Source organism: Spermophilus citellus (genome assembly GCF_964194105.1).
Source record: "Spermophilus citellus genome assembly, chromosome: 5".
Lineage (NCBI taxonomy): Eukaryota > Metazoa > Chordata > Mammalia > Rodentia > Sciuridae > Spermophilus > Spermophilus citellus.
Window position 1 is genome coordinate 2470235 of NC_138186.1, and position 14633 is coordinate 2484867.

General features: G+C 47.7%; 1 protein-coding gene across 5 annotated transcripts in view; it reads left to right on the forward strand.

Annotated features, from left to right (window-relative positions):
* The first annotated feature begins 1412 nt into the window (after nucleotides 1-1412).
* The window catches only part of RIPOR2 (RHO family interacting cell polarization regulator 2), a 94829-nt gene continuing 81608 nt past the window's right edge, over nucleotides 1413-14633 (forward strand). For all 5 annotated transcript variants that reach the window (XM_081295127.1, XM_081295128.1, XM_081295129.1 and 2 more), the window contains exon 1: nucleotides 1413-1503. In XM_081295127.1, the coding sequence (XP_081151253.1) occupies nucleotides 1443-1503 (61 nt within the window). In that variant the 5' untranslated portion in view covers nucleotides 1413-1442. The remainder of the gene's footprint in view (nucleotides 1504-14633) is intronic.

Genomic DNA, 14633 nt, shown 5'->3' on the forward strand with positions numbered 1-14633 from the left:
CAAGTCAGGGCAGGGAGTGGTCAGAGAAAAGCAGGGGAGATGCAGAGACAGGGGCAGCTCTGGCTGTCTGCCTCAGAATCTCTCAACGGTCCCTGAGTATTACTGGGGCCAGACAGTCCATCCTCCCCTGTGCACTGCAGGGAGCTGGTCCTTCCTGGTCCCTGGGCAGCAAGGCATTGGGTGCCAGTGACAAGCCTTTGTGCAACTCTGACACCCACGCTGTCTAGCTCTCCTGAGGATGGCTCCAGCCTGGTGGAGAGTCACTGTGGTGCAGCGTCTTTGGGAACTCCCAGCCACCTGCTCAGGAGGGACCCGGTGCTCAGTTCGTCCTCAGTGGCCAGTTCTGTCCTCTGAGATGACGGTTCTCACTGATGGGCTTCTCCAGCCCCATTATCCACTCTCTTCCAGCAGAAGAGGGCACAGCTGGGGGAGGAGGGGACAGGTTCTTGGCTTGGGACTGGGGGTGGCACTGGCAGTCTTTTCAAAACCATGCAATAAATAACGCTCCAGAAATAACCCCCGGGGTCAACAGCCCTCTCTGTCACCTCTATTTGCATCTCTGAGCTTCTGCGCCCCCTGAGAGACCCTGGGAAATCCCAGCTGAAGTCCCCATATCTCTCAGAGATCTGGACCCAGCGCACAGGGCCGGACTTGGGGCAGCTGGGTACGGTGCAGAGGCCCCAGCGCCACAGGAAGGGGCCGTGGCCACCCCTCCCTTGGGGAGGAACTGCTGTTTCAGTTATATTTTCTCTTTCTCTTCTATTGATAAAGTCTGAACTATCCTGCCAAGTGAATATTGTGAAATGGCAGTTGTCTCACCAAAACCACTTTATCTGCCACCGGCCGTAGATGTGATCGGGACAATGAGAGCCTGGATCTGTACTGAATTTGGCTTCGACAATGCAAAGTTTCCAGTTCTCAATTGCAAAAGGATTGCAAAACAGAAAAAGCAAGGATTACTGAGAAAAAGTAAAGCTCCCGTCCTCCCAGGCCTGCTCTGGGGTGTAGTGGAGCAGCTGGCTTAACTTTCAGATAAATTGTCATTGAAGAAAAACCAAGATAGGAGAAACGTGAACCCCCTCTTTCAACACAGTCCATTGTGTTCAAAGTCATAAGCAAGAGAGTTAAGAGCCCACTTTCCTTTCTAAGAAAATATGAAAGTTAGTGCTTTGAAATAGAATTCATGGCTCTGGGACTTTGAGTGATATCTGCATTCACATCCAGCTGGATCTGCAGCTCCTTCCAAACAGTTCTTTCTTCTCAGCGGTGAGAATTACCTCTTCAAAAGGCGCTGAAGCCCATTCACCTATGAATGAAGCTGCAGCCCCGGAGCAGATGCGGAAGGGCCCTCCCCTCCCTGGCAGCAGCTGAGAAGGAAATCACCCCAGCACTGTGGCCTGACAGCTGGGGAGCACAGACCTGCCGCCCACCATCTCCCCAAGATGCAGTTTCTTGATGTGGAGGAGCCTCTGGCTGATGAAGAGGATGACGTTTTTGGTGAAGGTAAAGGATCTTTCTGGCAGGAGCCGTTCTGATCTGCTTTGCTTTGTTTCAACACCAAGGAAAACTTCTGCGGTACTTTGAAATGATGAAGCGAAGCTTTCGGAGGGAGATAGTTGTGGCAGATATCAACTTGGGCACCGAGGCACCTAGGCAAGGTTGGGCAGGGTTGCCAAGCGGTTCCTCCAAATGTTTTTTATAAAATCTTGATGGATACAGGTTTGCTTTGGGTCAGAAAACAGTATTGAATCTTTCCGCTGGTCTCTCCTCTGCACTGTGGTGTCTGACACCTTGGGGGAAGCTGTCCCCAGCTTGCTTTCACAGCCAGGCTGCCGGTGGCTGCAGTCTGTGGGCTGAAGTCCGCGTCTGTGCCAGGATTGGTTCTCCCGGGTGCTGTGTAGTTTGGACCTGGCTCTCCTCCTCGGGCAGCACTGGACACCCACGGGCAGCGCCTATTTTTACACTCTCATTTGACAGCTCTTCCATAAATCATCTGTGCAGTGGGAAGTTTGCTCTTAGTCTAAGTGGCTCATCTAGTGATCTACAGAGGTTTTATGCCAGCACTTTCTAGGAGATGGGCCGTAGGCAAGAGCTTTTCTAGAATTTGGACCTGCCTAAATAAATAGGAATCTGGACCCAGGGATCTTGAGATTTTGATTATTTCCCATTTAAAAAAAAAAAAAAAAACATGTTCAGTGATTTTTTTTTTAAAGATTTCTATCAAGTAAGTTTTTCAAAGTGAGACTTTTTTGATGATTAGCCAAGTAATACAAGTTCACGGAGGAAAAATCAGAGAGCATTGCCCAGTAAGAATACCCCCATCATCTAGTCATCTGGGTTGACAGCTGTCAGTGTTGGTTTCTGTCTTTCTTATTTTTTTCCAACCACAGAAATAATTAAGATGGTAATTTGGGTTTTCATCACAACTTACACCCATTTGGGGACTGGCTACCTGAGCTTCACTGCTGTGGCGTTACCCTGATGACTGGCATTGCGAGCCACCCGCGAGGTTGAATCCTAGGCCCCTTCCTTGGCTTTCACTTCTCCCTGAGGGTGTCTTCTCTGGTTATTTCTGCATAGATGCTCACGCTCTTTACAATTTTACAAATGTGCACCAACAGGAAGATAAGCCTGGGCTGGATGATTTGGTAATTGTTTGTCCACTTTTCACACCAGGAAGGGTTTTCCAGAATGCCCAGCCCATTTCTTTCCCAAAGAATTTTCCTTTTGGAAAAAGTGTTGAAGAGCGCCATCTCTAGACTGGGGGTTCCACTCTGGATGGGGTGGTGGGGGTACTTCCTGAAGGGAGCAGGGCTTGATGAACTGCAGGACCCCTCTCCACAGCCTGCGTGAGTGCCAGGTGAGTGTAACCTCGGCAGCCCTGCTGAGGGTCAAGTCGGGGGCCAGAGGAGATCCAGCCTGAGTTCTGTTTCTGCCTGGTGTTGCCTGTGCCTGCCTGGCTTTCTCCACGGGGAGCTGGGACAGAGAAAGCTATCAGGTTGCCCGGCTTCTCTTTTTAGCAGATTCCGGATGTTTGCATTGCTCTTGAGGATGGTGTGGTTGGCCCTGTCCAAACAGATCATCTCATTTGCCTTAATCCTCGTAGATTAGAGAGAGAATCCTTGCAAGTTCAGTGCATTGATCTTCAGTTTCCAGAGTCAGGGCTGGTGTCTGGAAGCTTGGCCAGCTGGTGCCTCCCTCTAACCAAGATCTGTGCCAGGAAATATCATGAGCACTGCAGTTGCCATGTCTGGGCTTTGCCCATTACCTCACTCCGTGACCTTAAGCAGGTTGCTTAATCTCTCTGTGCCTTAATTTCTTTCTCATAAAGCAGATCACACATGTCATGGGGCTGTGTGCAGATTAAATGCTATTATAGGGAAAGCATTTGGAACAGTACCTACACATGGAAGTACTCAATAGATGCTAATTCCCTACATTTCAAGGAAGAACATCAGATTTTTTTTACATGTCTGGTTAGTAGATTCAAAGCAGGATTCATTTACATCAGTTTGTAGGCAACGTTTCAGAGTTTAATGGGGAGGAAACGTTCTTGGAGCAGTCATCTCCATTCTGCACGGCAGCCAGGCTCCTGTTACAACATAGCTGTAGGGTCTTGGGCAGGTCTTCATTCTCTCAAGCCTTGTTCATCTCAAATCAGAGGGTCGATTGCATTCTCTGAGATCTAAAAACCTCAGAATTCTACTTAATCTTCTCTGCATGGTGACGTGTCTACCTAGACCTCGTGCCTTGTTCTCGGTCTCACCTAGGGGACTGGCTCACTTTCCGTCCTATGGAAGCAGAAGGCTTTCCACAGGCTGAGTTTCCTCTAAGTAAAGAAAGGGACCCATCCAGGTGCTTGTTACCAGGACAAGGATATGCCCTTGCCACTAACACATTTTCAAAGGAAACCCTGTCCCCTAAAGGAACATAAGTTTAGAATTTACATCCATTTAGTCGAACACACACACACACACACACACACACACACACACACACACTCATTTAGATATACAGACCCCATAACCACAGGGGGTTCAGGGGTGGGAGAGGTGGTGATGAGTCATACTCATGATGTTTTCTAAGCTGCCTTTCTGATCCTGTTTGCTTCAGCTATTATTTTCTGTGGTTAAAGAAAATGTTAAGGTTTACAGATCGGGGAAGCACTGGTGTGCAACTCTGCTCTTTTTCCACAGCAGGTTGCATAGGAAGAGAGAGAGAAAGAAAAACAGTCTCCACCCACACACCACACCACAACCCCAGTATTTATTTCTCTCTCTCTCTCTCTCTCTCTCTCTCTCTCACACACACACACACACACACACACACACACAGCCCTCAGTTTGCTTTCTAAACACCACCAATGTCATTATGTCATTTAGAAATAGTCACTCTTGGGTAGATGTGATCTTTCTTGGGAGCTGATTGATTTGATGATCAGGGTTTTCAAAGAACGGAGATTAGATCGAGGGGCTCTTTCCCCTTGGCTGCCTCAAACTTACCAGATTCAAGGGCTTTGTCTGTTTCGGCACTGTGTGGTCCTGACAGCCAGCCTGGTGAACTTAGAAGTAGCCGGACGAGTGATCGTGGTGATGGTGACAGTGACGGCCATGGAGAGGGTGGAGACCGAAGAGCGAACACAGGGCCACACACAGGGGAGCCCTGAGCCAGCTCAGAGCTAGCAGAATTCATGTGGGGGAGGAAACCTCTCCAGGCTCTGGTCGGTCAGCATCTCCCTGCTGAATTTACTCCTGAGCGCAAGTTAGAGCTGCAGTGGCCTCTTGAGAAGGCCAGACCTCTCTGCCTCCACCTGCAGCCTGCTCTGGGGCCTGCTGTCCCGGGGGGCCATGATCAGAGCACAAGACACATGTGCAAAGCTCACAGCAGAGGTACAAAGTCTTCTCTGGCACTTGTTCCCTGCCTGTTAGGATCTCCTTCATGGCCACGTGGAACTGCGTCTTCTAATGTGCCTAGGGCTGGCTCAGCACACCACAGCAGAGCAGAATGCTCCCTGCATGCTGGGTAACAGTGTCCGGGAAAGTCAGTTCCTCTCCCCAGCGAAGGCAGACATGAGTGGCAAGGGGAAGTCCACTGGACCAAGGGCTGCTGGCAGCTCTTGAAGAGACCCGCAGAGGGGCTGGGACAAGGCCACTCACTGGAACCAGTCCCTCATGTTTCCCCAGGCTGCCCGTCCGACTCTTCCTCTTTCAAAGGGAACTAAGAGTGAGCAATAGGATTGCAAAATGAGTGTCAAGAAAATCATTTCTTGCAGTTAGGATACCTGCCCGCTTTTTATGGACTGTTTAGGAAACCAAGGTAGTTCTATTGTCTTTATTTGTGTTTTTATAAATAGATAAACAACTACACAATCTGTTGAAATCTGATATATTTTGATACTGCATACTGAATTACATTTGCCCCTTCCAAAATTGGAAGAAAGAGAGAGAGAAAAAAGAGATTCAGGCGTGATAGCGCATGCCTGTAATCTCAGCAATTCAGGCGGCTGAGGCAGGAGGATTACAAGTTCAAGGCCAGCCTTAGCACGTTAGAGAGGCCCTGAGCAACTGAGTGAGACCCTGTCTCAAAATAAAGAATAAAAAAGGGCTGGGGATGTGGCTCCGTGGTTAAGTGCACCTGGGCTCAATCCCCCCCAAAAAAGTAGGAGGCAATGAAGGAAGGAAGGAGCTTTAGTCGGTTATTTCACTGCTGTGGCTAAAGGATCTGACCAGAGCAACTGGAGAGGAGGAAGAGTTTATTTGAGGGCTCAGAGTTTCAGAGGTCTTAGTCCAGAGAAGGCCGACTCCATTCCTTTGGGTTCGAGGTGAGGCTGAACACCATGGGGAGGAGTGTGGCAGAGGGAGGCAGCTGACATCACCAGGAAGCAGACAGACGCCAGCTCCAGGTACAGATGTGCACACCCAAGCCACGCCCCCAGTGAATCACCTCCTCCAGCCACACCCCCCTGCCGCCAGCCACCACTCAGTGACTCACGTCAGGGGTTACTTCACTGGCTGCGTTAAGGCAGTCAACCATTTCTCCTGAACCTTCTTGCATTGTCTCACTCGTGAGTTTTTGGGGAACACCACATATCCAAGCCATAACGGAAGAAAAATTAAAATATAGGTATAAAATCAGTAAATTGTGCAAGTGTAGATTGGTTGTCAACACCTTCATGGAAAAAGTAAGAGAAATAGAACATGAAAGTGTAGGAGCCTTGGGTAGAAAATGTTGGAGCTGTCTGTTTGATCATGCTACATTTCATGTCACGTGAACAGATACCATCGTGGTTATTTAACTATGTCGAATATTTCTCAAGGAATATCTGGGGTCCCAAGTGGACTCAAGTAATGGCACTGGAGAAAAGATGGGGCGAGGTTGTCCTAGTTTCTTGGGCTGAAAACAATTGATTACTCTTTGCTTTCACGACTGGCCAAGATTGATGGATGCATCTCCACCCTGGGGCTCCTGGATACCCTCTGGCGCAAGCCTTTCTGGCTGTGTCCCGGGATCCATAGCACACAGACCTCCCCACAGTAATTCTTGCCTGCCTGACTGCAGCTTTGGATTAATAAAAAACAGCCTCTTCCCATAGATGTCTAAGAAGCTTCCTTTGGCTGGTGCCAAAGTACTGGTGTCACTTCAGGGACACATGCTAAAATAGCACATGGCCCAACAGCTAGGCAGGCTGTCGGCCTCGCCATCGAGCCACCCTCTGATTGATGGTCTCAGTGACCTCAGAGCCATCTATGCAGATGAGTCCAGTGCTGAAAGGGGCCCCACAGCACGGGCAACGCACCTTAAATGTTTATTTTAGTATCTCCATGAGCAGCCAGCAAAGTCTTAGCTGTTTAGGCATAGTGAAGGTGTGCTCAGGTGTGTCTTCTATAGGATTCGACCTGAAAACTCACAGTCTGTGCAAACTCATTGTACATGTGATCATCTCTTAAAAAGAAAGATGGGGAAAGAAATGTGAAAGTGTTGTAACAGCGTTGCATAAATGGGGAAGACTATCCTCCTTTCCTCAATAGAGCCATGTCACTTACTCAAGCCAACACATCCGCTGACGAGAGGCCACGTATCCCGTCAACCAGGCCACGGTGTCTCCTTGAGCTTAGCAGGTGCCAGCTTGTTCAGCTTCTCGTTTATTTTTAAAAGGCTAAATTTTGCCCATGGACTGTTTGCCAAAAGCTGTGATGGTTAATTAAGATGCTTCATATTAAGTTTGACTCCAGAGTGATTCTAAAGGAGGAAAAGGTCTGAGTTGAGCCAAATTAAAATGACTGTTTCAAGAACCAAAAAGAAAGCAGGACAATTGGACAGGAAGAAAAAAACAAATCAGATTAGGGCAGTCCTATCAAGTCAAAACGAAAGAGAAAATGGACCCCAAACCGGGGCGCAGGAGGGACCTGAACACTCGCAGGCTTCCCCACGTGCAGTGGGGTCCAGGCTCACCTGTGCTGTTCCCTGGGGGCCCCAAGGCAGCTGTGCACCTGAGAGAAAAGAAGGCTGAGTGGAGAACCTAAGCTCCATCCAAGCCAATGCGCCCGAGTTCACACAGCTGAGCACCTCTCGCTGTGTGGTGTAGACAGAGCACATCCCACCAATCATCTGGGGCCTCTTGTCATGAAAACAACAAGCTACTCCTTCATGTTTCTCTGTTTTTAATAGAAAGGTTTGACCCATGCTGGGATAACAATTGGAAGGCAAAGATAAGGAGCCAGGTGTGGTGGCGCCTGCCTGTAATCCCAGTGACTCGGGAGGCTGAGGCAGGAGGGTCACAAGAGCAAGGCCAGCCTCAGCAACTTAAGGAAACAGTGTCTCAAAATAAAAAATAAAAAAAAAATAGAAGAGCCTGGGGTGGGGGGGTTAAGCACCCGATTCCATCCCCAGTCTCATGAAGAAGTAAAACTAGTAGTGATGATGTCCAGTTTATGGCACCAGTTGTATGTGTGTATTTGTTATCCTCACTCCTGCACTCTATGTCTGGAACTTTTCATGCCTCAGCTTAAAGAATGCTTCAGACAGAGGACAATTAACCCATTAAGTCCCATGTGTTTAGTTCTGCAGATATTTCAATGAAATTGACATGAGTGCACAGAAGTAGGTTGGAAACCACACTGTAAACCTTATTATGTAACATCATTAATAATAACAATGGATATTATTGCTAATCACTTATCTGTGACTTTTATCAAAAGAATAGAACTCTAAAAGCATAAACGTTGGTTTCAAAGTTACTATGAATAGTATGTTTGTGGGTGTCCCAGGTAGGGGATGATGGGACATAGCAGCTCAAGGGGACTACAAAATCGAGGCGACTGTGGACTCCTAGGGAGGGCAGTGTGTCTGTTTCTCCAACTGACAGAAGGGAAAACATATCAACTTTGTGAAGATTTGCAGTCATAGAGAACCTAGTGAGCAGAGAAAAATCCTGCAGGTCTTCATGTTCTGCACGGCTTCCCTCCCGTCTGGACTGTTGGGAGCTGAGCGCGGCTATGATTGCACCCTGGGACTCGGCTCCCACGGGGAGGACTCTTCTTCTGCAAGACTCTGTTGTACATCCTTTATCAGAGCTAGAAGTCATGAGCTAGACACAAGGAGAGAAGGATCTGTCTTTCAGATCGCAAGCTGTCAGCTGGCTGAGCTGTTGGACTCAGCTTTTTATTCTCTGGAATTTCGCCTCCAGAAAGCGCTGAGAGGGAATAAGTACGGAGACATTTCCTATGGTGCGGTCTTTCCCTTCTGTTGATAACAGCATGGGGTACTGGTAGAGTGGCATTTAGGAAAATATGCCAGAGATGCAGTATGCAGGTGCTTTGTGGAAGGTGCTTGTACTCCCTTAAGCTAGCTTATGTGACTGAAACCCTGGAAACGGGCTCTTCTCCTCAAGTCCTGGCCCACATGCCGTGGGTCTCCATTAACACCTCTCAAAACCCAAAACCATCAAAACTTAAAATCCCACCATGAAGCCTGATAAAAGCCCCTCTAGAGAGCACCGCTGCTCTGAGTGACAGACACACTGCCACTGGGGCTTGTATCGTGTGCGCCCTCTGCCAGGGGCTTCCAGAGCAGGGCCAGGCGCCTTCTCCAACCTGCTGCTATAGCAAGTATTTACATACAGAAACTCTTCAGTCTTTGACTTTTACTATTCAGAGTTCAAACTGTGGGAAAGTAGCAATATGCTACAGAATAAATAAAGTATTTGAATTCAAACTATCAAGTTCGACTTACTAGTTGTTTGATTTTAGTCAAATTATCTAACCCTTCAGAAATTTCAATTCCTCCTTCCACATGGGGATTACAATACTGATGGTGGTGATGGTGGTGATGGTGGTAATAATGATATTGGGTGAAGATGTGATGGTGGTGATGGTGATGGTGGTAGTGGTGATGGGGAGGGGATGATGATGGTTATGGTGCTGATGGTGGTGACGGTGATGGTGTTGTGATGGTGATGATGGTAGTAATGGTGATGGTGGTGGTGATGATGATGGTGGTGGTGTTGGTAGTGTTGGTGATGGTTTTGATGATAGAGGTATTGATACTGATGATGGTTGAAATGATGATGATGGGGACGGGGATAATGGTGATGGTGTTGGTGATGATGATAGTGGTAATATTGGTGATGGTGGTAGTGCTGGTGATGGTGATGGTGATGATGGTGATGGTGAAGGTGGTGACGATAATAATAATGATGGTGTTTGTCCCTTCAAAAAATAACTGAGGTTAAGGGGGATAATGCATGAGACAAATGAAAGTCATTCAGGGCTCACTAGGTAGATGTCAACTATTATTCCACTGTGATTTTCTCAGTTGTCCCAGCTTCCCAAGTCTATACAGTTTCCCTCTTCTACTCCTGGTTTTTGTCACAAACAGGGACAAGTTGGCTTAATCAAAGACACGGCAGATTAGAGCAGGGCTGTTGAGACTGCCCCTTTCCCAGGGCTGTAGAGATGCCTCTGGCTCATAGACAGCGAGCCTGGCTGCCCCCGATCCTCACCATGTGACCAAGGCAGGGCTCAGAATAACCTCCCTGCTTGGCACAGACGCAGGACACAATGTCTTCCCCACTTTCTCTCGCTGTCACCAATCTGCTCTCCCTTTGGGTATTGCAGAGCAAAAGACACAATGGCAGTTTTTGGTGGAGAGGGGCCTGTTGCTTGGTCCGTAAGTGCTGGAGGTGGAGGCCCTTCCTAACAGTATCTCGAGCCATAGTCGGGACCTGTTTCCTGGTAAGCATTTACTGTGGTGAACTCATCCCCGTTACTGCCAACCTCTTCTCCGCTTTCCAGAGCTCTTTTAGGAATGTAATCTGAAGAAGGCTGACCTTTCCACATGTGTTAACCATTTCTAATTTGTAGTCATCACCACTCTAAACTTTGATTATATATGTATACACGTACATATCCACAGGCACAGGCATACACATTCATATTACTGCATCATCTTGGGACAGTAACTAAGATTTTAAATGAAACCTCTATAATTTCCCCTTTGGAGGCACTCTGTGTTCATTTTTACTTCCTTTGCTCCTTAAATATTTCCAATGGTAAATGACGATGACCATCTGCTTATGTGCATTACGTGCATTTGCATGTGAAGATGCTCATGGCACATGAATGTACAGGAGGACAGACACTAGCCTCCGGTGCTCAGTCCACGACTACAGAGGCAAGATAGCAGGTGCGTAGAATCAGCCCTGGGGGAACTGACCATTCACTGAGTTCTGTTCTGACCAGGGCTCACCACTGGCCAGTGAGGTTAGCAATGACCCCAGCCGTAGCAGGGCCAACCAGGAATGGACCACCGGACCTTCCTACGGCAAGGAAGACTGTGGGTGGTGGGTCAGAAGCTTCCTCTTCCATTTGTGAAGACACAGCACATCTTGTCATTTACAAAAGCATCACAATGCAGAGGACAGAGAACCCCTGCATCTTCCTAACATTGATGATAAGCCCCTAAAGACCACGGCTAATGCCTTCAGAACCCGCGTTCGTGGGTTGGACTGCCAAAGCAAGCCAGAGGCTCTCTACCTGCTCTTGTTCCAGGCAGGGGCTGACAAGCCACCACCTAAAGGCCAAGTCCAGCCCACAGCAAGAGAGTGGTCTTCACAGATGAACATCTGCAATTGATTCCATGTAAGGTACAAACTTTGACTCTCAGTTAAGGAAAATTAATTGAAAATTAATTGGAGAAGTCTCTCAAAGATAAATAATTCCATTCTTCTCTTTAGTACACCATTATTACCAAAAAAAAGTACTCAATTATTGTACTCTAAACTTCGTCAATAAAAAATGTGAAATTTTGCTTTTTCCCCCTTGTTATGAGTATCTACGTAATTTCCTCATTTTTACCTCTTGGCCCACAAATCCTAAAATATCTCTTACCTGGCTATTTAGACAGAAGGCCTTTGTGTGGGCTAGGAGCATCTTCTCCTTATTAAGTCTCTAGCTGGGAAGGGACTTACCCCCTCATGGTTATGTTGAAACTCTTAAAGACAATTCATATCATCCTATTATATAATAATGTAATGGAAGTTGGAAGGGTGACAAAAATAAGGGGTGCTACACAGCATGCTCTGGCTGCAGAGGGGGTGATATCATGCACAGGGTGAAGGAGGACGAGGTAAATGGCCAAATATCTGTCTCCAAGCTCAACAGTAAATAAGGCTAAAGAAGATAGCTCACAGCAAGTGCCCAGGGTCCTCCCACTTAGTACCCTGCACCACTGTAAGGGACCTCTCTCCCCAGGAGACTAGGACTCCCAGGTCTGTGAGATCAAAAGCCCTTTGACCTACTCATAGTCAATGACTGATCCGCAAGCAGGACCCAAGACGGTCTTTTGGGCTTTCCCACACACGCAAGTCCCTAGTTCACAAGGAGCAGCGCTGCAGGCCTCCTCCGAGGGCATCTCCCAAAAAACCACAGATGGGAAGTGCGTTACCTTGATGTTAGAAGATTACATGGGATTAGTGGGGTTTTGATCTTCCCAAACCAGTGCTGGCTCTTGCCCACTGCCCCAGGTCTGTAAGGCAGACCAGCATGAGCGTGCTCAGCCTGCATGTTAATTTGAGAACAAGGAAGCCTTTTCGAAAGAGACGCGACAGGAGAGAGCTAAAAGCACTGCCACACACACCCATGCACATTTAGCAGGGGCCGCTCGGCTCCTGGTTGCTAAGCATTAGAAGAAGTAGGAATGTTTAGCTCTATTAGGCATCTTTGAGCAGCTCTGGCTGGCTGGAGGGGGAAGTCAATCTTTCTACTAAAAAGACTTAGGAAACTCTTGTGCACTGTTGGTGGGAATGTAAATCATGGTGAGTTAGTCAGCCTTCTATCACTGTGATCAAAACACCTGACATAAACAACTGAAAGAGGCAAGTTTATGTTGGCTCCTGGTCTCCGAGGTTCAGTCCGCGGTTGGCTGGCTCCATGGCTTTGGGCCTGAGGCAAAGCAGAACATCATGGCAGAGGGTGCGGCAGAGCAGAGCTACTCGGCTCAGGGCAGCCAGGAAGCAGAGACTGAAAGAGAGCGGAAGGGTGCAGGGACAAGATCTAGTCCCAAGGACACACTCCCTGGGTCTTACTTCCTCCAATCAGGCCTCACCTGCCTACAGTGAGTTCATTCAAATGATTAATTCATCAAATGGATCAATCCACTGATGAGGTCAGAGCCCTGATCCAGTCATCACCTAAAAATCCTACCTCTGAGCATGGCTGCACTGGGAACACGCATTCAACACAGGAGACTGTGGGGGAGGTTCTGGATCCAAACTGTAACAGGTGGTGATGTAAAATTGGGTGCCATTGCTATGGGAAATAGTAAGGCAATTCTTCAAAATATTAAAAATAGCATCACCCAAAGATCTAGATTCCAGTCTGGGAATATACCCAAAGTAATTGAAAGAGGGTCTTGAAAAGGTATGTGTACACTGTATTTGAGTGTTATTGACAATGGCCAAGTGGTGCAAGCAGTTAAGTATCCCTTGAAGGAGAAGGCACATGTGAACTGTGGCTCATACACACACGGAGAACGATTCAGCTCTAAGGAGAGAAACTCTGACACATGCTACAACATGGGTGAATCTTAAGGACATTATGCTAAGCAAATTCAGTCTCAAAAAAGACAAATACTGTATGATGTCACTTATATGAGGTACCTAGAGTCATCATTGAGACAATAAGTGGATGGCAGTTGCCTGGGGCAGAGAAGAGGGGAAGATGGATGATTTTAATTTAATAAGCATAGAGTTTCGTTTTACAAAATGAAAGAGATTGCAGAACAAGGGGAATATACTTTTCACTATTAATTTAGGGTACACTTGCAAATGGCTAAGATGCTAAATTTTATGTTAATGTGTATTTTACCACAACACACACACACACACATGTATGTATCTCTTCACTTAAAAAAAAAATAGTTCAGGATGGGTATACCAAAATACAAGGCAATTTCTAAAAGTCTGCAGAGCCATTGCTTTTCTTTAAACCACGTATACTTAACGGGGTGAACCAAATTGCCACAGAAGATAGAAGAGATTCTTAGGAGCTGATCTAGACCAAGCCAAGGCTGGGTTTGTCTAACTCAATCTTAGAAAGACCTTTCTTCCTCACAGCGTGTGAGACTGACATGGGATACCTTCTAGCACTCTGTCTCCTTGGGAATCCTCTGCAGGGTCTCTGCTTGAGTACGTCAAGATCAGCACCAACCAAGCTCCTCTGGGGGGTGGCTCGGGTGAAAGAGGTGGCTCACTTGGGAGTTTATGAGCTACACCAGGGTATAAGATTGATTTCTTTGGTCATTGAAAGAGTACTGATAAAAGTCTGCCATGAGCTAGGTTCAGTCCTGTTCTGGCTCTCAGCGGTGACTTCAGGAAAGGCCCAGCCCCTGTGTAGTGACACTGTATTGTACTGAAGGGAGGTGGATAGGCACCCCTGCAGAAACATGACATGTGACAGGTGACGCGTGCAGTGGTGGTGCAGGAAGGCTGTGCTGAGTGCCCGGAGGCTGGGGGGCAGTGGAGGCCAACCTGTGGGCATGAGCAGGAGGCTGTTTCAGGAATAGCAAGGAGACCAGTAGCCAAGGACAGGGGGAACAGAGCCGGGGGAAGGAGATGAGACCCCAGGAGGTTTGGGGGTTCCAGCTCCTGCAAAGCCCTGTAAGAGTTTTTCTTCTCTGCATATCTCAGGGAGCCACTACTGGCCAATGCCTACCAAAGAGGCGTCCTCTGGCTTGACTTACAAAAGGATCCTTCCGCCCGTGGGAATGGGAATATGCTTTTCACTACTAAATGGTACGCTTACAAATGGCCAAAATGCTAAATTTTATGTGTATTTTACCACAACACCACACACACACACACACACACACACACACACAAATGTATGTATCTCCTCGCTTTAAAAAAAAATAGTTGTTTTTTAAAATGGAGACAGGATAAAGGAAGCAGGAGCAGAGGCTGGTTAAAGGACTTGGAATAATCCAGGGGAGAGGCTGGTGGGAGCCTGCCGGGCCTGGGGCTGGCGGAGTCCAGGGGCACATGGCACATGAGGGGAAGAGAGCCATTAGATGGGAGGAGCAGGCGGGGCTGAGCAGGGCTGCTGCGGTGGGGAAGCAGGAGTCCAGCTGGGGACAGT